At 37.3% G+C, this 26,044-nt stretch overlaps 1 protein-coding gene across 4 annotated transcripts in view; it reads left to right on the top strand.

Annotated features, from left to right (window-relative positions):
* LOC114659567 (GRAM domain-containing protein 4-like) overlaps nucleotides 1-26,044 on the top strand; it is a 369,958-nt gene that overhangs the window by 307,209 nt on the left and 36,705 nt on the right. For all 4 annotated transcript variants that reach the window (XM_051935142.1, XM_051935146.1, XM_028812132.2 and 1 more), the window contains 3 exons: nucleotides 60-103; nucleotides 200-309; nucleotides 5,958-6,112. In XM_051935142.1, the coding sequence (XP_051791102.1) occupies nucleotides 60-103; nucleotides 200-309; nucleotides 5,958-6,112 (309 nt within the window). The remainder of the gene's footprint in view (nucleotides 1-59; nucleotides 104-199; nucleotides 310-5,957; nucleotides 6,113-26,044) is intronic.

The following is a 26,044-nucleotide window of genomic DNA, read 5'->3' as shown; positions in this document are numbered from 1 at the left end:
AGATTTATTTTTCTTTTTATGTATCTGTTATTTATTCAATCTAACATTCTTGCATTCAGAATCTCTTTGGCAAGATGGCAGATGTTTTGGAAAAGATTAAAAAGTAAGTCTTTATTTTTTGGTTGCAGAGATTTTATTATTTGCACAGTCTAATTTTGCCGTTTAAACAAATGGTTTTCTTTTCCCTCTGTCTTCCCAGCTTATTCATGTGGGTCCAACCAGAAATAACACAGAAGCTCTACATAGGATTATGGATCGCATTTATAGCTTCTTGCTTTCTTCCTTACAAGCTGTTAGGATTTATAATTGGTAAGAACTTTGAAGTGCTTAACATTGTGAATATTTTTTGGCAGAGAGGAGCCAATATTTTGATCTATGTGTTGTCAATGTATCTAGCTCTCCCTGTCTTAACATCTCTACTAAAACAAAAAACACCCATCCTTCTCTTCCCTTTGTTTTGTCATGGGTATCCTTAGAGGTAAAATAAACATTCTACATTCTACTTATTTTTGATCTCCTTCACCCAGTCATTCTACACCTTTCATTCCAAATTGCCAAACCGCTTCAGTCTTTATCTCCTTCATGAATTTATTACCTCCACATCAATCCATGTTTTTCCTTGTCAAAATATTTACATCCTGTGTCGTTTCTTACCTCATAATATCTATCTTTGCATCTTTATCGATTATCATTCCATGTGACATGCAAACCTCTCCACAACTTGAATACCATAGATATTTCTTTGCACGTCGAAATGGAAGACTGTTTTAGTAAATTTTTCAATTCACATTTTACTCTAGCTACCAGCGTAGGCTTTACTCCTTTCTGCATACAACAAAGTTCCCCTAAATCACAGAACTTGGGTAATTTATCCAAAGATCTACTTTACTAATATTTAAGCCTATATTTACTAAATAAGCACTCATCCTCTTTCTCATGCACTTAAAAAAAAAAAAAAAAAAAAAGGTTGTGCTTTGACTTCATGCTTCCTTTCATACCAACTTGGAATGGAATATGCAAATTAGTTTTCTTCAACACTGTTACTCCTGTTGTCATTTGGCCATGCACTTACATCTTTCAAACCTTTTCTATGTTCAGCCTCCATCTTCATCTTTCCTTCATTCTCATAAAGTTTGCTTGCTTCCATACCAGATTCACGTTTCAAATTTGATTCATTCATTCCTTTTTCACCTGTAATTCTTGTTGTAGAATTACTGTAAACAAGAGTCTTTCCTAGCACTTTTAAGTACGACATTGAAACTAACCCCTAGCTGGCATACCAGGACACATAGAGCAATTTCACATTCTCACACCTGGCCATATTGATATGCCAATTCACTTACCATGCCGGGAAAGTTAACCTAATACCTATCTGCTATTCAGATGCCAGATCACATCTAATCCTAAAATTAATCCAAACAAGGAGCTAGCAAAATAAATTCAAAAACACAATGAAAAATGGAGAAGAAACTCAGAGATGTAAACAACTGCTGGCCCTCCTCTTTGGTACACTATAAAAGGTTTAATCTTTCCAGTTCTTGAAGCTCTCCCTTTTATCTCTAAAAATTCCATTGGCCAGCTCCATCTGCATTGTATTTGTAGAACATGGAGTGTGAATTAATTTATTCTTCACAACTTGGAAAAATGTACATATAATATTATACTGTACTGCCATTAGAATATTTTACCTTTTTGATGAGCTACTTTTTGCTCATCAAATTTAGAAAAGCCACCTGACTTCATTTTTGATGGATGTATATTTATACATCTGACTATAACACAAGGTTCTTTGAACACCTTTAATTCATTTGTATTTTTTCTAGTGGATTTTTAAATTACACATTGTTGATCTGCTATAACTGAGGTTCAGAAAAACAGCAATAAATTCAGAACATGGGCGCCATACTTTTCAGTGGCATGCTAAAAAAAAAAAAAAAAAAAAAAATCGCAATTTCTTTGGATGGAAAATGAGCACGCTACAGCAATTAGTGCACAAAAACCTTACAGAATGCACTATACATGAGATAGTAATATAAATAAATACTGTACCATTAACTTATTAAAATTACACCTTTTATTGGCTAATTAAAAAGATTACAATATGCAAGCTCAGGCCCCTTCTTCAGGCAAGATGTAATAAAAGGTTTCATTTTGCTTGAATTTGCATTACTAATTACTAATTCAAGTAAACTATTTTTTCATCTAGCCTTTTGATAAAAATATAACCTCTTTTTTTAATTTTGTAAGTTTTGTATTTTGTAATATTACTCAGTGTTTGTAACTTCTTTAATACATAGTGTAAAAAACCACAATGGCATTTTTACAGTATTTAAACCCAAACTTTAACAGGTTAAGGTGCTAAAAAGTGGCCTGATGATTCACATTGTCAGTGATAAAATGTTTTTTATCTTCTATTTTGTGTGCTTTCTGTCAACATATTAAATATACTACCACTTAGAAGTTTCTGTCAGACTTTCAAAGAAAAAGCCAGTACAGAGTGATGCAATCCAGTAATCTATGTAAGAAAGGCAAAAAACATGCTAAAACACATTAAATGTAGCCATTAATCAAGCTGTTTTTTTTTTTTCCCCACACATTGTTACAATTAACATTTCCATCCATCCATTTTCCAACCCGCTGAATCCAAACACAGGGTCACGGGGGTCTGCTGGAGCCAATCCCAGCCAACACAGGGCGCAAGGCAGGAACCAATCCTGGGCAGGGTGCCAACCCACCACAGGACACACACACTAGGGCCAATTTAGAATCGCCAATCCACCTAACCTGCATGTCTTTGGACTGTGGGAGGAAACCAGAGCACCCGGAGGAAACCCACGCAGACACGGGGAGAACATGCAAACTCCACGCAGGGAGGACCCGGGAAGTGAACCCGGGTCTCCTTACTGCGAAGCAGCAGCGCTACCACTGCGCCACCGTGCCGCCTACAATTAACATTTCTTTATCTAATTTTATCCAAAATATTCCTCCACTGAAAATCTTTTTTATATACCCTAAGTTCTTGTCTATAAGCCGCGGCTTATCTAAGGAAAAAAGTTGTGAAAATGAAAAAATAGAATATCGGCTTATACATAAGTCCGGTTTATACAGTTATCCCTCCTCCATCGCGGGGGTTGCGTTCCAGAGCCACCCGCGAAATAAGAAAATCCGCGAAGTAGAAACCATATGTTTATATGGTTATTTTTATATTGTCATGCTTGAGTCACAGATTTGCGCAGAAACACAGGAGGTTGTAGAGAGACAGGAACGTTATTCAAACACTGCAAACAAACATTTGTCTCTTTTTCAAAAGTGTAAACTGTGCTCCATGACAAGACAGAGATGACAGTTCTGTCTCACAATTAAAAGAATGCAAACATATCTTCCTCTTCAAAGGAGTGCGTGTCAGGAGCACAGAATGTCACATAAATAGAGAAAACAATCTCTAGCAAACAAATCAATGGTGCTGTTTGGCTTTTAGGCATGCGAAGCACCGCGGCACAAAGCTGTTGAAGGCGGCAGCTCACACCCCCTCCGTCAGGAGCAGAGAGAGAGAGACAGAGACAGAGTTTGTTTTTCAGTCAAAAATCAATACGTGCCCTTCGAGCTTTTAAGTATGCGAAGCACTGTGCAGCATGTCGTTTCAGGAATCAGCTTTACAAAAGATAGCAACGTGAAGATAATCTTTCAGCATTTTTAGACGAGCGTCCGTATCGTCTAGGTGTGCGAACAGCCCCCCTGCTCAATCCCCATATGTCAGGATCACAGATAGTCAGCGCAAGAGAGAGAGAAAAGTAAGCAATCTAGCTTCTCATCCATCTGCCAATAGCGTCCCTTGTATGAAATCAGCTGGGCAAACCAACTGAGGAAGCATGTACCAGAAATTAAAAGACCCATTGTCCGCAGAAATCTGCGAACCAGCAAAAAATCCGCGATATATATTTAAATATGCTTACATATAAAATCACAATTTAAATGACCGCTACGCGCGCGTGTTGACTCGGCGACGCCCAGAGCAGAAAGAACGCGCTCCGGCCGCTCCAACCGCGCCATGCGGGGAGTAAGAGAGACGCCAAAATGTCACTCTCTCTCCCCCCTTAAAGAAATTAAATGGGTGCGAGTGAGACCACTGACCTCCCTCCCTTCTATTAGTTATAGGTTATAGTACGTTCGGCTTATCCATGAGTCCGGCTTATCTATGATAAGATTTTATTTTAAAAATTCGTATGATTTTTGGTCTCCGGCTTATACACGAGTCCGGCTTATAGACAAGAACCTAGGGTACATTAAAACACTGTGAATCAGTAGCTCTTTTTGTATTAGTCTATGATATTTTCTCCTCATTAGCATAACAGTCCAGGTAGACTGTTAATGTCTATGTATGAATAATTGTTAATTGATTATTTCAGTCAATGAGGGAGACATAGCTTCAGCATGTTCAGTAAACAAAGAGCCTTGATCATGACTTGATGCATTTGTCTCATTTTAAATTAATTTTTGTATATTCTACACAAACCCTATCTCCACAAAACTATAGTAACATTATGTAGTTGCAGTACTTTAAAGCATTTTACAAATATTTTGTGAAAGGAATGTGTGTGTTTATCAGGAAACAATTAAGTTAATAATGCCTCACAAATGTTTGAAGTAAACCAGACTAAGCATAGTCTATAGTTGGTTCTGTGACTAAATGGAAGGATAAATAAATAAATAAAAAACACATGCCCCTGCTAGAAAACACAGTGTGCTGGGTTTGCCTGTAACACCACTTAAGTTGAGTGCACAGCGTGTAAGCATATGGTCAAGTGCTGACTCACAATACTAACATAAACTGACCATCCTTTTACCTTTACAGATGAGTCAAAACAATATTACGCCTTATTAATTTAGGTAATGCATGTTAAGTGAACACGCAGCTGTAGAATAGACCTATGTAAATTTAGGTGTTGGCAAAGGCACCCAGAAAGACTCTTTAAAAAGATTGTTATAATAACAGTAACAACCTAAAAATCAGAAATATAGCAGTTATTTTCCATTGTGTTTAATAGGGAAAACGACCTTGTTTGCATACTCGGATGTTTAATGGTTGTAACATAAAAATGCAGTAAATCGGATATCTTGAATGAAAAAGTGACTTTCACAATGCCATTATAAAACTGCAGAGCAGAGGGAATAGGAAAATCAGCCCTCAAGTGCTAGGCGAATAAACATGTTCAAGAGGCAGAAGGCTGTCTGATTTACTAACCATTGACTCCTCAAGGTAACAACTGAGTTTATATTGGCTTTGTAGGAGATATGCAGAAAAGAATAGTGCTTCTAGAGTATTGCAATGTGGAAAGTAGCGTAAGGAACAAACAGTTAGCTGTTTGCTTACATTATCAGTTTTAGCATTGGATTAGCTTTTTTTTTTTTTTTTTTTGTCCGAATTATCCAAAGAGTCACATTTTGACTTGACATCCCAAGTAGGTATACATAGTTTTATTCTACATAAAAATGCGTCCTTTTATAAGTACATAATTTATTTTCTTAAACATGAAAACCAACACATCTAGTATGTTCACTTTGGCTTGCCAGGTTAGCACACTGCAGGCAGCCAATCTACTGCAAGGTTCTAATCTTGATAATTTTTTTTTTTCATTAAAAAAAAAAAAGGCCTGCCTATTGCTTGTAATCAGATCAGTGGAACAGGAGCCAGGTAGAGAAATCCCATTTTAATTTGTCATGTTTATGATTTCATATAATGAAAGTCAAGGTGTATTTCAGAAATGATAAATGGAATTTTATATCCTTTGCTTTTCATCGGAATTAAATTACTTATATGAATATTTTTTAATTTACCTCTTTGAATGTATGTGTCCAACCTACAAAATGAACACATCATGACTTTTTTTAGTTTTTATTAATTTCAGACATCCTTATCAATGGTTGTGTTTTCTTTTTCTTTGTTTCTTTCCTTGAAGGAGTATATGCTGGGATAAAGTTTTTCATAATAGATTTTGTCTTCAAAAGATGTCCCAAGCTTCGAGACAAGTATGATACACCTTACATTATCTGGATGAATTTGCCTACAGACCCACAGCTCAAAGAGAGGTCAAATGCAACAATGTCAAGACGGGTAACTAATGCAATTATTTTGCATGTTCTTCTAACTTATTTAGCTGTGTTTTTCAAACGTTTGTATTTTCTTTTATATATACTGGTAAATGTTTAACTTTCAGTGCTGTTATGCATGTGCTGTTCTGTTATATATGTTATATTTTGGCTGTCTACAGACCATGCACTCCCAATTACATGGTACATAAGCTATCAGTGTATGTGATTTATCAGTCAAACAGTGGTCGGATATGAGTTCCAATGATAACAGTAAAATCAAAACATTTTATTTATTTTTTGTGATAAAAAGACATGTTTTTACACCCTTCCAAAAGACAAAAATGAGGTGTGTAGTATGGTAAGAAATTAGCATTTCATACTAAATGTATATAATACTTTTCGGAGCTCTACAAAGTAGGATGAAAACATTTGCTCAAATTCTTCAATTACTGTGTTTATGCTTCACTTTCATTACGTTTTTCATTCACAAGATCATGTAGAAAGCTGTTAGTTAAATCAGTAACTTTCTGACTGTTAAAATGTCCTTCCAGTGGTAATGTTAGTATGTAACAATAGCAGAAAATATTGTCCCCCACCACCAGGAATAAAAATAAGTGGTTCCTTAGTCATGAGGAACACATTAAATTAAATTTTACCTGTTTGGTTTTGTGTAGGATGTATGTTTCCAAGTCGATCAACTCTGGAGGCAGTGAAGAGGGGTTAAAATATAGGTGGCAGGCAAGATTAAGCCTCAAACAAAACAATATATATTATAGTGGGGGAATTATATATATGTAGATATATATATATGTAGATATATATATATGTAGATATATATATATATATATATATATATATATATATATATAATGTATATGTAGATATGTAGATATATATGTAGATATATATATGTAGATATATATATATATATATATATATGTAGATATATATATATATCTCTACATATATATATATATATGTAGATATATATATATATATGTAGATATAGATGTAGATAGATTCCCTCATAGGCAGCCTGTTTATATCAATGTATATTCAAATGTTTGTTTACATTATTTTTGAGTGATTTAATATTTTACAGTAAATACAAATACAGTATATTATGAAATGCCGAAGAGAGAGTTAACACTAGAATTACCAAAGCTTATGAAAAAACTCATAAATCTGGCCGAACTTAAATCTGCTCGCACCTCTCCGTCAGTGTCTTTTGTCTTGTAAATGTGTCGATAAGCCCAAGCAGCAAGCAGCTTGCTATCCCATCCTCCCACCGCCGCAAAAACCTCTCCCAGGTCAAGCCTTCTTTATCAGGGAGTCAGGTACCTAAAGCTGTATAGGCTAAAAATATATTGTTCTTTGGAACACATGCATTTCATGTGTCTATAGTACTTTGTGAGCATGCCCTTGTCAATCAGACACAAGAAGCTTTGCAGTCTACTTGTGACTTTACACTGTAGGAAGATAAGTAAATAACTCAAGGTAAATAACATTCAATATGGCTTTTATGTAAGTAACATATAAATGTTTTTTATGTAAAGACCATCACAAAACATAATTACAAACAGGAATTTGCACAATATGTTGGCGAGCTTTGTAAGCACTGCTTTTTCTTTGAAGGACAGGATGGGGCACGATAACGCCCGACCTCATGCTGCATCCAAACGGTGCCTTCTTTTGCCTTTACACCTGGTGCTCCTGCGGCGTTCTTATGTGTGAGTGGATGTTTCTTACGGGGAGGGCTTCTGTTCTCTTTCTCCGATGTAGAACTCTCGTCCTCATCTGAGTTCACCTCCGTTATAGCACGTCTTTATGTGAAAACAGCAGTGTCACATCGGGCGGGAGTGTGAATGTGACTGGGAGAATAAAACTGAACAAAAAAAAAACGGTAACCTTTAAAGGTACTATAAATTTACACAGGCTATTACAGACTCAAATCAAATGTATGTTTTTATTCTATAATACTAAGAATAAGAGCAGCTCACTTCTCAAAATGGAGCCGTCCGGCATTTAACTAGCGACCTTTTGATTATCAGTCAGCAGTTCTTACTGCTGCGCCACCAAAGCGGTCATATTAAAGGTCATATTAAAGGCGTGTCTTACCCTAACACGAGTTCTTTTTCTGCAGTAATATTCTTGAATAAAAGCACAGTTGTTTTGTTATACTTGTACCTTTTGTGAAAGTGTTTTTTTGATATTTGGACTTCAGGCTTCACACATTATAACCTTTATGTCTACATTTTGTCAATTATTACTAAAACATGAAAAACATTTCTGTTTTAACAATGTGTTTACATAGATTCTTGTAGATGCGGAATACACATGAAATGCATGTTTTCCAAATAATGACAACTCTAGGCAACGCACACGGGTAAACAGACTTGAGCTGAGAGAACTTTCTGCGTTTTGGGTGGCATGGGGGTGGATGGGATAGCATGCTGCTTGTGCTTATCGACACATTTACAACACAAAAGATGCTGACAGAGAGATGAAAAATGATTTAAGGTGGGCCAAGATTACGAGTTTTTTTGTAAACGTTGGTAATTCTAGTGTTAAGGCACTTTCAGGGTTCAAGGTTTCATTCTTTAGATATGTTTACACAAGAAAACATGAAGTTTGCCTTCTCAGTTGCATCTAGTAACAAGACAGAAAGAAATGAAACAAAACAAATAGAGACAAGACCCGGTCTGATATTTACAGAAAAATGGTTACAGGATACATATCAAAGCCTAATCATTTTCTCAGATATTCCTTAATTAAAAATGTGTATGGCACTAGAAAGAGAGGAATTTCTGGAGCGATTTGTGTGGGTTTTCAAAGCAACTACCCTTCTTGATTTACTGAAGTTAAGTTCTACATATAATAGAGGTCTGTTATCAGTTGAGATGATTCCCAGTTTCTTTAGATTTGTCCTCTGTCACACACTTGCCAGATCATTTATATCAGCCCCCAATAACTTTAGCTGCATGCTTAGTAAACTGCTGGAGCCTTTTTAAATTTAAGTTTGTCGGACCACTAAACCAGGCAATGAAACTGAAAGTGATAACAGACTGGATCATACTGCAATAAAAGAACAACATGAGGTCCTTGTCTACTTTAGATAGGTTGAGTTTATGGAGGAGAAATAAGAGCTGATTGCATTTAGAGAAAAAAATTTGTATTTCCATTCCAGATAAGATTGTTATCTAAGTTTGTTCCTAAGTATTTATATTCATTCACTGTTTATACCTCCTTCCTTAAAACAACAAAGGGTGAACATACAGATTTCTGTCTCTTAAAATCAAATATCATTTCTTTGGTCTTTTTTACATTCAGAGTGAGAGAGTTTTTATTATACCAGTTTACCATACAGTCCACTTGATTTAGATAGTGGCTTTCATCCTCCCCAGATATGCATCATATGAGCATAGTGTCATCCGCATATTTGATAATGGAGCAGTGGTCATTGTTCTGTCTCAGGTCACTTGTGTACAGAGTAAATAGTAATGGTGATAAGACACACCCCTCCGGACTTCGTGTGTTTGAATTAATGACTTTTGAAATAGCATCCTATACCTTTAATGATTTTAAAGAAAGTCCTGAATCCATAATGTGATAAATGGATTTACATTCATTCTATTCAGTTTCCCAATCAGTATGTGTGGCTGTATGGTATTGAATACTAAAGAAAAATCCAAAAATAGTGCTCTGACATATGAACCAGGCTGATCAAAAATAGTGTAGAATTGATGTACGATAACAAGCAGAGCATCTTCAACATTTCTGTTTCTTTCAACATTTTCTGTTCTGTTACACAGTAAGCAAATTGGTGGTTATCCTGAAAAGACTTTGTCTCCGTCATTAAAATGTTTTTCACCAAATGTTCAAAGCATTTCTTTGGAATAGATGTGAGTTCCACTGGTCCGTAGCGATTCAGGCAGCTTGGCCTGGAACTTTAAAAAGAGGGGTAATGATTGATTGTTTACACAGCTTAGGTACAATACCACAGGTCAGAGACCAGTGAAAAAGCAAATGAAAAACTGGAGAGAGCCTCTTAAAAGCATGACTTTAAGAGCCAACCTGATATGCCTTCTGGCCCTACTGTCCTGTTTGTTTTAGCCAGCTGCAAGCCTTTCTCCACTTCAAATAAACTGAACCCTATCACAGTAGAACTCCTGGTGTTTTTATAAAGCATCTCCTTTACTTCTGCGTTTTGGGTGCTGAAATTGCTTGTTTCAAATCTGATAAAGTTGTGGTCTTTGTCAAATGGAAAGTTCACACTTTTTTTGAGTCCAGTCCCATGATTGTTTTAGGCTTTTCCAAACCTGCTTTGGATTGTTATCATTAAACCACCTATTGATTTTTTTTTTTTTTTTTAATTGACCTGTTAATCCTATTTTATTAATCCTAAATCTTATTTTCTTGATGAGCATATTGTTTTTCCAATAGTAATGCTTCAACCTCTTTAATGATCCATGGCTTACTGTTGAGGTGCACCTTGACAGTTTTTTCCTTAACACTGGAATCCCAGGAGCTTACGAAAAAAGTCCACCTTAACTTCCTTCGCACCTCTTCATTATCGTCTGTTTTGCAAATGTTGAGGGTTGAAGTGCCTGGAATTGTATATCTTTATTTGGAATACATACATTTCAGATGTTTCATGTCTGCAACGATCTGGGTAAATGTAGGATGACAGGAAATGCGAGGCAAGAAATACTGAACACATAACTAAAAGAGAATCTTTTTTCGTGTTATAGTAAAAATGACAAAATGCTGACGTGAAGTGTATGTGTGAAAACTGAAGTCCAAATATCAAAAAAATATTTTCTCAAAAGGTATAACAAAACAAGTGCACTTTTATTCAAGAATGTAATCAAAGATAAAGAAATCATTCAGTTTACATATTACTGTCAATGAGTAAAAACCCAAGCCCAAATATCAATTGACACAAAGCCAAAACATTTGCTTGGCTGATGCAGAAGTGAGAACTGCTGCCTCGTATTCAAGAGGTTGCAGGTTGAGCCTGGGTTCTCCCCATTTTTGGTGCTGTGGTGGTTGTCTAGTCTAAACTATTTATTGCACTAGCAATCTAAGATACGATGTCCTGTGACCGCTATCAGACTATCATGTGGTATTGCGCTTTGACAACAAAGACACCCATGCAGAATGTGTGAAAAATGACAGATTTGCTGCAATATCGGATATCTGGCAATTTTTTTGTTGAGAACTGTTTTGAGTTAAACCCAGGGCAACATATTACTGTTGATGAGCAACTGTTTTCCAACCAAGATCTGTTGTCCTTTTCTTGCAATACATCTCAACCAAGCCTGACAATTTTGGCATACATTTTTGGATTGCAGTTTGGAGATTTGGAGACAAAGTACATGTATAATGGCACTTTTTACTTAGGAAAAAATCCCAGTAGTCCCACGGGAGAAAGACTTTCAGAGACTCTGGTAAAAAAGCCGTTTCTGGACAAAGGCGGAACCGTGACAACAGACAACTTCTTCACATAGTTTTCGCTGGCTAATACTGTAGACTGCTGCACCACAACACAACTCTACTTTGCACCATAAATAAAGTGAGACAGGAACTTCCACCTGCAGCTAAAGTCACTTTAGTACACAAACAATTCTCCATGCTATAGTGTTTAGATCTGGCAGTGCAATGCTGACGGTGTATACACCCAAAAAGAACTTGTTCTGCATTCTCAGTATCATGCACCATAACACAGAGATTGGGCAAGATAGGGGAAAAAACATGTTCAAATTACAACTCATGTTCAAATGACATAGCGTTTTCAAATATTGGCATTTTTATCCATAGATGTGTATGCACGTGTGAGAGAGGCAGAGACTGATTTGATCTCATTCAAGTGGTTTTTGCAAAGGTATAATGAAACAAGTGTGCTTTTATTCAAGAAAAAAACTGAATAACAAAAAATTCAAATAACAACAAGATACTAAGAAGACATGATTCACCAGCGTTTGTGTTGTCTGCTTCTATCCCTTCAAAGATATCTCTTACAGTTAGGAAAAATTAACATTGAGTGTTACAGACTCTAATCAAATGTATGTTTTTATTACATAATAGTAATAATAATAGCAGCTCACTACTCAAAATGGAGAGAGCCTGGGTTCGAATCCCCTACATCTTGATTACAAGGCAACAGTTCTTACCTCTGCACCATCCAGGTAGATATGTCACATTCTCTGTCGATTAATATTTGGGTTTGGATTTTTACTCGTTGACAGAAACATGTAAATTGAGTGATCTTGCCTCACATTTCTGTCATGCTTAATTTACCCAGATCGTTGTAGACACGGAACATTCCAAATAATATATTATTTATCCTATACAATTCTTGACACCTCACAACCCAGATAAACAGACTTGTGCTGGGAGAACTTCAGCAGCCTAGGTGGGGGATGGGATAGCAGGCTGCTTGTGCTGATTGACATATTTGCAAAACAAAGAAGCTGATGAAGAGGTGCAAAGGAATTTAAGGTGGCCTGGCATTATGACTTTTTTCATAGGCTTCAGGGATTCTAGTGTTAATGATCAAAGATTCACAGAATTTCTTACATTCACCTACAGTGAAAGTGGCCTGACTGTGAGGTTATAGGCATATCCCAGTCAGTACAGGAGAAGCATTCCTGTAGTTCCTCTACACTGTCATTGCACCAGTTTTGTGTTTTTCGTATGGTTGTTTTTTCTTGTTTCAGTTTCTCTTTGTACTTAAGTAGTAGGTGAATAACGACATGGTCAGACGCACTCAGGGCTGCTCTCTGATGCGATATGTAGGCGCCAAGGATATTTCCATAACACTTGTCTAATATTGTCTGTTCTGTCAATGTATTCTCCGACCACGGTGAGTGATCTCGGTTAGGGAGACATTTTATTCTCAACTTTGCTTGGTCGTGGTTGAGTGCCCACAAGGTGACACTCCTCTAGTCATGGGAGACTGCAATGCGATCAATGACACTGACAGGGCTGACTATGAGGATTGTGTCGGTCTCCATGGGTCTGGCAACCATGGTGAATGTGGCTCCATGTTTCCTGATTTTGCAAAAGGTCAGGGGTTGTGGATCGTTGGATCCTGGTTTCAACACCCTGAGCCTCATCGTTGGACTTTGTACTCCAATGCTGGTGGTGCAATAAAGGAGATCAATCACATCATAGTCTGACTCCAGAGGCTTCTACAGAACTGCAGGGCCTACAGAAGTGCCCAGTTTGTGAATTCTGACCACAGACTTGTTACTGCTTTGAAGATACAGCTTTTGTTAGCGTTTGTTGGAGGAATCTGTGAGCCAGACCATCTATCGTCTACTGACCCATATGCTGCTTACAGACGAATCAAAACATTGCGCACATCCAAATCTGTTCCTTCGAGAGTCGCATTCAGGGCGGGTGATAGAAAGGTCCTTACAGACCTGGGCTAGCTACTTTGAGCAGCTGTTTAAAGCTGATCCTCCATCTAAGACATTGGACATCTCTGTGTCCATGGTTCTTGAGGCTGATCCTCCAATTAGTTGTGAACCACCCAAACTCACTGAGGTTGCACAGGTACTGAACCAGTTGAGGGTGTGGAAGACTGCAGGGATCTGTGGCATCTTGGGTGAACTTCTCCAGGCTGGTGGTAAGGCTGTCCTCGGTGGCATTGCAAGCAGTCTTTGCTTTCATTTGGGAGATTTTTTTTATTTTTGTGTAGCCCAAAATCACACAAGGAGTGCCACAATGGGCTTTAATAGGCCCTGCCTTTTAAAAGCCCCCAGCCTTGACTCTCTAAGAAGACAAGAAAAAACTCCCAAAAAAACCTGTATAGGGAAAAAATGGAAGAAACCTTGGGAAAGGCAGTTCAGAGAGAGACCCTTTTCCAGATAGATTGTTTTTTTTTTTTTAAATAAAAAAGGGGGTTTGATACAATACACAGAACAGAACACAAGTTATCCTCAATATAATATAATAGTGTAATAGAAATATTACAAGTACAGAGCAGATCAGAGCAGGTGATATCACATAATATGATTTGATTTGTTCAGAGTCCTAGAGACCTCGGCCATCAACCTGCCTCCCCCTACTGGCCATTCCACAGCCGAGTCAGCTGTTATTTTTATAATAGAAATTTGAGCGAGCTTTAAATAGAGACTTTTTATATTTTTTTAACATTCTCTGTCCATGCAATTTGAAAGACCTGCAACTTTGTTGTTGTCTATCTGCGCTTCAGTTTAGTTTTCAACACTCTAATTTAAGAGCTCGAGTGCGCTCATTAAACCAGGGAGAGTTTCTATGTGCTTTGATCACTTTTGTTGTAAGGGGAGTCACTGCATTCAGAGCATCCCTCAGGGGCACTTTATAATTTGATGTTAGTTGATCTAAATTGTTTTCCCCGTTTACATTTGATGTTAACTGATCTAAATGGTTTTCCAAAATTACACTTGACTTACTCAAATTATCTATACATTTTGAAGCAGAATTACAATCTAGATGACGCACTGTCTTTGTTTTAATCTGTGAATGTATTGTTAAGGGCAGAACCAAATCAAACATAATCAAGTAATGATTGGAAATAACTTTATTTAATGGAGTTGGTTCCTGCCTTGTGCCCTGTGTTGGCTGGGATTGGCTCCAGCAGACCCCCGTGACCCTGTGTTCGGATTCAGCGGGTTGGAAAATGGATGGATGGATGGATGGATATTTAAATTTTGAATTTCAACTTTGTAAGTTAAAATTAAATCTAATGTGTGGTTATGATTGAGTTGGACCTTTGATAATCTGACAATATCCTACTGAATTTAACAAATAAGTAAAACATTTGCTAAAAGTGTCAGTTTCTGCATCACTGTGTACAGTAAAATCCAAAGTTCAGTCATGAACAATGAATATGGCCCTGGTGGTCTGTAGACTAGCACTACAATTGTGTGTGAATCTGTTTTAATATGTAAAATGAATGCCTCAAAGGATGTGAAGTCGCCTAAATTTTTAGAAGTGATTTGAATTTAAAAAAAAAAAAAAAAAAAAAGTATTTCTATTTCATATGTATAAGAAAAGCTTAAAGACATACACAACCACACATAAAAACTGTCTATAATCAATTATTAAAATTCCAAAATGCAATATTAGGGGATTGGGAGTTAAGAAATATTACTTTTAGTAATAACATAGTCTTTAATAGTAACGTAAGGCCTAGTTAGAGTTCAGTGCTTAACAATTTAAGACTGAAAGAAATTAAGTATAATTCAAATCATTTCTATTCCTGGAGGTGGTACACCAAGAAGAAAGGCTGAAAACCCCTAGAAATATTGTGTAACATTTGATCACATACAGTATGTGTTAATAATCTGCTATAGTTAAGCATTGCTTTGATTATCAGGGCTACTATTATACAGAGTCATGCCTCCGGAGGCAGGAGGAAAGTAAAGAGAGTGGAACTGAGGGTAGTAACTTTGAATGTTGGCAGTATGACTGGTAAGGGGAGAAAGTTAGCAGATATGATGAAGAGAAGGAAGGTTGATATATTGTGCATGCAAGAGACTAAATGGAAGGGGAGTAAGGCCAGGTGGATTGGAGGTGGATTCAAATTGTTCTATCATGGTGTGGATGGGAGGAGAAATGGGGTAGGAGTTATTTTGAAGGAACAGTATGTCGAGTGTTTTGGAGGTGAAAAGAGTGTCAGACAGAGTAATGATTACGAAGCTGGGAATTGGAGGTGTGATTATGAATGTTGTTAGTGCATATGCACCGCAAGTTTGGTGTGCAATGTGTGAGAAAGAAGATTTTTGGAGTGAGTTGAATGAAGTGATGAACAGTGTACCCAAGGGACAGAAAGTGGTGATTGGAGCGGATTTCAATGGGCATGTTGGTGAAGGGAACAGTGGAGACGAGGAGGTGATGGATATGTATGGTATCAAGGAGAGGAATGAAGAAGGTCAGAGGATAGTGGATTTTGCCAAAAGGATGGACATGGCTTTGGTGAATACGTATTTTAAGAAGACGGAGGAACATAGGGTTACGTACAAGAGTGGAGAAAGATGCCCACGGGTAGATTACATCCTATGCAGAAGAGTTGATCTGAAGGAGATTGAAGACTGGAAAGTGTAGTTAAGCAGCATAGGATGGTGGTCTGTAGGATGACGTTGGAGATCAAGAAGAGGAAAAGAGTGAGGACAGAGCCAAGGATCAAATGGTGGAAGTTGAAAAAGGAAGACTGCAAGGTTGAGTTTAGGGAGGAGGTGAGACAGACATTGGGTGGCAGTGAAGAGTTACCAGACAGCTGGGAAACTACAGCAGATGTAGTAAGGGTGATAGCAAGAAGGGTGCTTGGTGTGACATCTGGACAGAGGAAGGAGGAAAAGGAAACCTGGTGGCGGAATGAGGAAATACAGGAGAGTATACAGAGGAAGAGGATGGCAAAGAAGAAGTGGGATAGTCAGAAAGATAAAGAAAGTAGACAAGAGTACAAGGAGATAAGGCGCAAGGTGAAGAGAGAGGTGGCGAAGGCTAAAGAAAAGGCATATGATGAGTTGTATGAGAGGCTGGACACTAAGGAGGGAGAAAAGGACCTGTACTGATTGTCTAGACAGAGGGACCAAGCTGGGAAAGATGTGCAGCAGGTTAGGGTGATAAAGGATAAACGTGGAAACATACTCACAAGCTAGGAGAATGTGTTGAGCAGATGGAAAGAGTACTTTGAGAGGCTGATGAATGAAGAGAACGAGAGAGAGAAGAGGTTGGATGATGTGGAGATAGTGAATCAGGAAGTTCAACAGATTAGCAAGGAGGAAGTAAGGACAGCTATAAAGAGGATGAAAAATGGAAAGGCCGTAGATCCAGATGACATATGGAAGCATGGAGGTGTTTAGGAGAGATGGCAGTGGAGTTTTTAACCAGATTGTTTAATTGAATCTTGGAAAGTGAGAGGATGCCTGAGGAGTGGAGAAGAAGTGTACTGGTTCGATATTTAAAAATAAGGAGGGTGTGCAGGACTGTAGTAACTACAGGGGAATAAAATTGATGAGCCACAGCATGAAGTTATGGGAAAGAATAGTGGAAGCTAGGTTAAGAAGTGAGGTGATGATTAGTGAGCAGCAGCAGTAGGGTTTCATGCCAAGAAAGAGCACCACAGATGCAATGTTTGCTCTGAAGATGTTGATGGAGAAGTTTAGAGAAGGCCAGAAGGAGTTGCATTGTGTCTTTGTGGACCTGGAGAAAGCATATGACAGGGTGCCTCGAGAGGAGCTGTGATATTGTATGAGGAATTCGGGAGTGGCAGAGAAGTACGTAAGAGTTGTACAGGATATGTACGAGGTAAGTGTGACAGTGGTGAGGTCTGCAGTAGGAGTGACAGATGCATTCAATGTGGAGGTGGGATTTCATCAGGGATCGGCTCTGAGCCCTTTCTTATTTGCAATGGTGATGGACATGTTGACAGACGAGATTTGACAGGAGTCCCTGTGGACTATGATGTTTGCTGATGACATTGTGATCTGTAGCGATAGTAGGATGCAGGTTGAGGAGACCCTGGAGAGGTGGAGATATGCTCTAGAGAGGAGAGGAATGAAGGTCAGTAGGAACAAGACAGAATACATGTGTATAAATGAGAGGGAGGTCAGTGGAATGGTGAGGATGCAGGGAGTGGAGTTGGTGAAGGTGGATGAGTTTAAATACTTGGGATCAACAGTACAGAGTAAAGGGGATTGTGGAAGAGAGGTGAAAAAGAGACTACAGGCAGGGTGGAATGGGTGGAGAAGAGTGTCAGGAGTAATTTGTGACAGACGGGTATCAGCAAGAGTGAAAGGGAAGGTCTACAGGACGGTAGTGAGACCAGCTATGTTATATGGGTTGGAGACGGTGGCACTGACCAGAAAGCAGGAGACAGAGCTGGAGGTGGCAGAGTTAAAGATAAGATTTGCACTGGCTGTGACAAGGATGGATAGGATTAGAAATGAGTACATTAGAGGGTCAGCTCGAGTTGGACAGTTGGGATACAAAGTCAGAGAGGTGAGATTGTGTTGGTTTGGACATGTACAGAAGAGAGATGCTGGGTATATTGGGAGAAGGATGCTAAGGATAGAGCTGCCAGGGAAGAGGAAAAGAGGAAGGCCTAAGCAAAGGTTTATGGATGTGGTGAGAAAGGACATGCAGGTGATGGGTGTAACAGATGCAGAGGACAGAAAGATATGGAAGAAGATGACCCGCTGTTGCAACCCCTAATGGGAGCAGCCGAAAGAAGAAGAAGATGCAGCATAATTACTGTTGGCAGTAATTGAGATACACTATCAGCTCTGGTTCATTGTGTTGGGTTTGTATTAGTGTAGGCCCTGATCAGATGGTTCAACATTTTGGGGGGTCTTGACTTAATGTTTGGAAAACCCCTCGTCTAAGCTATTCCATTAACTGGCTGAGAAAGATAAGATTTGTTTCTTGCTTTTGATTTAAAATACTACTTGACTTATATCCATGAATGAAACAAAACCTAAAGTATTAACTTTCCTGTATTTTACAAACTACTGTATTTCTGTGTTTTGTCATTCTATGCTTTCATCTAATGTGACTATAGAAAATAATAAGAAAGAAAATGGTGTTTTTCCAAGGACATTATGCTGCTTTTGCTACATACACAAGCAATAGTTACATCCCACACACAGCAAGACATTGTTGTGTGGTGAACATATAACATCATAACATACATAGCTAAAGGTTCCTGAGCATTTGCACCATATTCTTGCCACTGGCAGTCTTTTCTTGGTTGCCAGCTAAATAAGGCAGGCTTCATGTTTCTTATCTCTACCAAGAGAATAGGTGTGCTAGAATTTTACTTCCACAAGGGACATATCAACCCTAAGCGTTTTACTGTGTTTTCCTAACTAACTAACATTTCAAAAGAATTTAAGAAGCTTCAGGGACAATAAAAGAAACATTTTTGAAAATGAGAAGGAAATAGAGAATGAACTGAATAAATATTTCACAAGAATATTTGTAAAGGAAGACACAAGTGGAATACCCAATGCAGAAGTAAAAACAACCTCAGAGTTTGTAGACTTTAAAAAAGAAAAGTCAGAAGTGCTTCACTCTTTCAATACACTGAGGAATAAAATTAGTGCATTGAGCATGGGAAAGGCGCAATATGAATAAAATGCTATTAAATAATATTATTAACCCCCACACTTGATAGAATTTTACCAATTGTATTGAAAGAAGTCAAAGGTGTAATCTATAAACTTTTATTAGGCATATTTGAGTAGTCACATGAGAAAGTGAAAATGTCTGTGGACTGGAAAGTTGCAAATGCAACTCTAGTCTTCATGAAGGAACACAAAATAGATATTAGTACTTACAGACCAGTAAGTTTGTACCATACAACTTTATGAAAATTGTAATAAGAAATAAATTATAAAAGTACCTACAGTAATCCCTCCTCTATCGCGGGGGTTGTGTTCCAGACCATCAACAACCCGGGGAAAGGAGAAAATCCGCGAAGTAGAAACCATATGTTTATATGGTTATTTTTATATTGTCATGCTTGGGTCACAGATTTGCACAGAAACACAGGAGGTTGTAGAGAGACAGGAACTTTATTCAAACACTGCAAACAAACATTTGTATCTTTTTCAAAAGTTTAAACTGTGCTCCATGACAAGACAGAGATGACAGTTCCGTCTCACAATTAAAAGAATGCAAACATATCTTCCTCTTCAAAGGAGTGCGCGTCAGGAGCAGAGAATGTCAGAGAGAGAGAGAAAAAAGCAAACAAAAATCAATAGGGCTGTTTGGCTTTTAAGTATGTGAAGCACCGCCGGACAAAGCAGCTGCAAGGATGTGCAATGTAAAGGTAGTCTTTCAGCATTTTTTAGAGGAGCGTTCGTATCCTCTAGACCAGTGTGCGAACAGCCCCTCTGCTTACACCCCCTCCGTCAGGAGCAGAGAATGTCAGAGAGAGAGACAGAGAAAAACAAACAATCAAAAATCAATACGTGCCGTTTGAGCTTTTAAGTATGCGAAGCACCGTGCGGGACGCATATCGCTTGACAAAGCAACCAGATGTAAGCCCAGCAAGGAAGAGAGCAATGTGAAGGTAATCTTTCAGCGTTTTTTGAGGAGCGGCCGTATCCTCTAGGGGTGCGAACAGCCCCCGTGCTCACAATATATTTGAGGAGTTTTATTTAAAACGTAATACGCGCTCTGGTTGGGTAGCTTCTCAGCCATCTGCCAATAACGTCCCTTGTATGAAATCAACTGGGCAAACCAACCGAGCAAGCATGTAACAGAAATTAAAAGACCCATTGTCCGCAGAAATCCGCGAACCAGCAAAAAATCCGCGATATATATTTAAATATGCTTACATATAAAATCCGCGATAGAGTGAAACCGCGAAAGTCGAAGCGCGATATAGCGAGGGATTACTGTATATGAAAATAATAACAGCCAGCATGGGTTTGAGAGGAAGATCTTGCCAAACCAATTTTTTTGAACAAATAGCTACAATAGTTGAGAAAAGTTCAGCATGTGACATAATTTGCTTGGACTTTCAAAACTCCTTTGTTCAGTCCCATTTTCAAAGATTATTTCTGAAACTAGAAGCTTTAGGCAATAGAGGTAACCTATAAAACTGGATCTCAAGGCAAAGAGTGTACACATAAGAGGTGAATGGTCTATGTGGAATGAGGATATCAGTGGAGTCTTTCTTATTATTATTACTTTTTCTGATTTATTTTGATGACATAGAATCAAGGTAGTTACTAAACTTTTGAAATTCACAAAATACTAACATTAGATGAATGGAAGACACTGAGGAAGGAGCAAGTTCATAACTGGGCGAATGCTTGGAAGATATAGTTTTAATGTAAAAAAAAGTGCACAGCAATACTCGTGGACAAAAGGAATGTTGATTATAAATACAAAACAGTAGACAGTGTCCTAAATGAAGCAACCTCTGTAAAGGATTTAGGGGTTTATGTTGACACAACATTTTCATCATCTAAGCAATGTGCAGAAGCGATTAAAAAGGCAAATAAAATGTTAAGTTATATCTTTAAAACTGTTGCATATAAGTCAAGAGGCATTATGCTCAGACTGTATAATGCACTAGTGAGACCACATCTGGAGTATTGTGTGCAGTTCTGGTCACCACGCTAGAAGAAAGACATAGCAGCACTTGAAGCTGTGTAGAGTAGAGTAACCAATTGCATCCCAGGACTGACAGCATGAGAGAATTAAACTTGTTTAGTCTTGAGCACAGGAGACTGTATGGGGAATAGATCCAGGTCTTCAGAATTCTTAAAAGCATTGATAAGGTGCAAACCTCATTTCGAGAAAAATCTGTGATTTGTTAATTCTCTTGCTTTCAATGCTTTCACTGCAATTCTCTTGCTTTTCAATGTTTTCACTGACCCACTTAATTTTATTTTGTAAATATAAACAAATTTTGAATTTGATGCCTGCAATACACTAAAAAAAGTTGGAACACCGACAAAAATAACTTTTCTGAAAATGGGGTCTGGAGTTCTAGCTGAATTCTTTTAATAGTGAATCATATACTCAAGGACCCCAGTGGAACTTAAGGCGAGCTGCACTTAGGACTGAAACCAGGAAACAATTCTTTTTAAAGGACATAGAAAATAACATTTTTGCCTGGGTGTATAGTTATTAGCAGAAGTGTGCTTGTCCTTAATATTAGTTGCCACAATTTTTAATATACAAGTCTAGCCTTATTAAGTAGGCACAGTTTAAAGTTTTTCTTAGCATTACTTAAATGTTCAGTATATTTAAGTAATTAAATATTAAATTTAACAAATTCCTCTAACCTGTTTGATATTTGGAGTAATAAAAATACATACTATCTTGGGTTTAATTGGAAATTTTGAAGATATCTCCCATTTCAGTAAAGAAGACAAGAAATTAAAGGAATTAATTAAATATGGTTTTATGCATTATAAATTGTAAGATTAGTAATTGAATAAGTCTTCAAGTAGTCTTCATATTCATGTTTGTTTATTTTTTATGAAGTTTGTATATTGTGATATACTCACCTTGTCTCCAGCCTACACTAATACATTAGTGATCTGAATGCATACTGTAGTGCGTAAATCGGATGTTTCTTTAGGTGTGATTGACACACACCATATGCAAAAAAGGCAGAAATAAAGAAAGAGTGAACAAGTAACTGAATCTCATTTATAAAAGATTGCTTTGGCAATATATAGTATCCTCCCAAAACATTTTTGTAGTGCACTGGACAATATAGGTGCTATGTCACAATGTATATTATTTTAGTGTGTGCATATGTGCTTAATTGTGTATTTATGAATGGATAAGTGTGTGTAAGTGTACAATAAAATGTGTGTGGGATTTTACTGGAAATAAACATCTAAAAAGAGGCTCAGATATTGTAAAGAGCATTTTATGTTTTGCATCATGTTTTACTTCTTGTGTTGTAGCCAAGCCATGGCATTTTTATTTTGTTACTGTCACATCTGTATTTTGTTGTTTCTTTTCCTGCCAGCTGTCAGGGCATGAAAAGGTATGGATTTTAATGTGATTGACAGTGTTTTTTTGAAAGTGCTTTGGGTACAAGAGATGCTGACAGAATGTATGCAAGTTCTGACCCTAGCTTAGTTTGTGTATGTTTTTAATAATGCAAAATATTTAGAGCATGTGTTATACATCTGTCTATTGCTTATTCTACTTATTTATTATAAAATTATTGAATGCTCTTGTATCCAAATGCATGCTGTTAAATATACAGCCTAGATAGCAGTATCTGCATTTCCTTGGCTGTATATATACACTTTGTGCCTATTAAATTAGCCATGGGTTTGTTTGGTCTGCTTTGAGTTGTTTTTTGTTTTGTGCATTCCTGTGTTTATACTATAGCTTATTATGTAGCTCTCTATAGCTGTCTAATCAATAAATCAATGTAGTAGTATATATGTAGCATGACATTCTCACATTTGCTTAGTTATTCCATAATTTTAGAATTGCCAGTTCATTATTGTATATTTACCTACCACAGTATATCCTGTGTATTCAGGTGTGGACTTGTATAAGGCATTTTTAATTTAGTTGCTGTTAAGCTGGTATAACTGAAAAAAGTTGTCTCTAAAATGATTGATATCATAGTTAAAAATAAATAATAATGACCATAACATGGAAATTAATGACACATATCATACATTTTCAATATGTGAAATACATTTTACTTTATTCATCCATTTATTTACTCTGATCCTACTTAATTTAGTTTATATGATATGGCTTGACATGTTGACTGCAGTTACTTTATAATTCTCTTGGCAACTTCCACATGGATGAGGGGTGTATAAAGAGTGTTAGGTTGTGGGTGGAAACAAAAATAAAATGAACACTGGCTGAAAATGAAGATGACTGCAGCGGACCACCTGTAAGTTGACATGATCTCCTTTGGTTTGTATTTTAGAAATCTGCAAAGACAAATGGGGACAAGAACTGCTATGCAGTGTAAGGCTTGTGTTCCTTTGTCAGCAATGATTTATAGACTGATCTGCAGCCTGTCAAAGTACCAGAGCTACAATATAACTCATATACATTACAAACCACTGCAGCAGGTTATAACAGTGACCAAGCAGTGCAGTGCAATTAATAGAATTCAATGGATGAACAGTTTACTTGAGCTTGCAGTCATAAAAATCTATCTAAAAGGAGTAGAAGTGAGCATGTGATTAATTTAAACTAAAAAATGTTGCATTTTTTTCCACAGATCACATGTACAGGTGACACAATATTTTTATAACAAAGTCACAAGTCATCATTTTACTGATGAACCTAAGTAACAATGTTTTAACATCCATCCATCCATTTCCCAACCCGCTGAATCCGAACACAGGGTCACGGGGGTCTGCTGGAGCCAATCCCAGCCAACACAGGGCACAAGGCAGGGAACCAATCCTGGGCAGGGTGCCAACCCACTGCAGGACACATGTTTTAACATTTTTGAAAAAAAAAAATATTTTTATAAAGCAAGCCTCTGATTATAAGCCCAGTATGCTACACATATTTTCATTGTTCTCATCATCATGACCAGCTTAACTGCTTTTTTGTTTTCATTACAGTTCTTAGCATTCGCTGTAGTGAGGCTCACTTTTTTCAAGTCACATACCACCTCCTCCAAATATGTTTGCTCTACATGAGTTACAAATGCATCTCAGTCAGATTGCAGCACAAAATGATATGAAATAAAAACAAAAGCATTATAAAAGAAAAGAATAATGCAGTATAAAGAATCATGCAATCTGAAAAAGCTGTTGGTGTGCTTTTTTTAAAATTTCTTAAAATAATGAAGGCATTTGCATCCCAGACTCCGCTCTTTTAGGTTAGCTGTTTGCTGAAATGGATCAAAGAAGACGCAAATGCACAATAATGGTACCCACCTATTCCACTTTACAACAAGTATGCATGATGGAAAGTAGAAGAAAAAAATGGGATAACACAAGTAACTTCCAAAGGAAATAAAATTGTTAAAATTATTTTTAAAAGTAACCTGAACATTAGAACAACTTTGAGGATAAGCCATTCACCCCAATAAAGGCATCAGTCCTATTCACTTAATTTCTTGAAAAAAACATCAGCTCCAGTTTTAAAAGTCCTCCTGTTTACCAGCCTCTTGATAACTTACACAGTGTTTAAGGTTCTCTATGTAAAGAAAAACATTTGAACATTTGTCCCTGTGTTACCAGCACGGATCTACTGACTGAACTAATTACCATCATAATACACATCCAGAGTATTCACAATACCAAAATTTTAAACTTTGATTGAATACTAAGAAAAGTATTGAAATTTGATACAATTTTTGATACCCTATAAGTATATTATGTAGCTTAGTAAAAATGTATTTAAACAAATTGCAATTCTCTATACATTAAAATCTTAACATTGATAGAAATGAATAATATATTTTTTTGTCATTAAATGGAAATATTTCAGGTACTGCAGTCTTTTTTAAAAGGTAAGAGTAAAGCTCTGTAAACAATAAAGAGTAAAGAATTTTAAACCTGGTCGACATTTTTTTTATTTTTTTTTTATTTTTACATTGGTGAAAACAAATTCAATTACTGAGGCAGGACAGTGAAATCTAACAAATGTTATTAAATGTTATTTGAATAAGTATTGCAATCTTTTGCAAACAATATGCATAAAAATATTAAAACACTAAATGAATGTGAATTTGTGAATTTCCCATTGGGATTAATAAAGTATCTATCTATCTATCTATCTATCTATCTATCTATCTATCTATCTATCTATCTATCTATCTATCTATCTATCTATCTATCTATCTATCTAAATAAGTATTTAAGTAAAAAGAACAATGTGGTCTTTTGTAAACAATTGTTTAGAATAGTAACACACAAATAGACCACTAAAACACTTAACAGTAGAATCAATGAAATTTACGAAGAAAACTCGTAATCCCGGGCCACCTTAAATTCCTTCGCACCTCCCCATCATCGTCTTTTGTTTTGTAAATGTGTTGATCAGCACAAACTGCAAGCAGCCTGCTCTCCCACCCAAACTTATGGAGCTCATCTCGGGCAAAAAGTTCTCCCAGCTCAATTGTGTTTATTTGCATGTGAGGTGCTTGGACTTGTATAGGGTAAGTAATACATCCATCCATTTTCCAACCCGCTGAATCCGAACACAGGGTCACGGGGGGGGTCTGCTGGAGCCAATCCCAGCCAACACAGGGCACAAGGCAGGAACCAATCCTGGGCAGGGTGCCAACCCACCGCAGGACACACACAAACACACCCACACACCAAGCATACACTAGGGCCAATTTAGAATCGCCAGTCTACCTAACCTGCATGTCTTTGGACTGTGGGAGGAAACCCACGTAGACACGGGGAGAACATGCAAACTCCACGCAGGGAGGACCCGGGAAGCGAACCCAGGTCCCCAGATCTCTCAACTGCGAGGCAGCAGC

The sequence above is a fragment of the Erpetoichthys calabaricus genome, chromosome 1 (assembly GCF_900747795.2).
Source record: "Erpetoichthys calabaricus chromosome 1, fErpCal1.3, whole genome shotgun sequence".
In the NCBI taxonomy this organism is placed as follows: Eukaryota; Metazoa; Chordata; class Cladistia; order Polypteriformes; family Polypteridae; genus Erpetoichthys; species Erpetoichthys calabaricus.
This window is presented reverse-complemented; position numbering and strand designations above follow the sequence as displayed.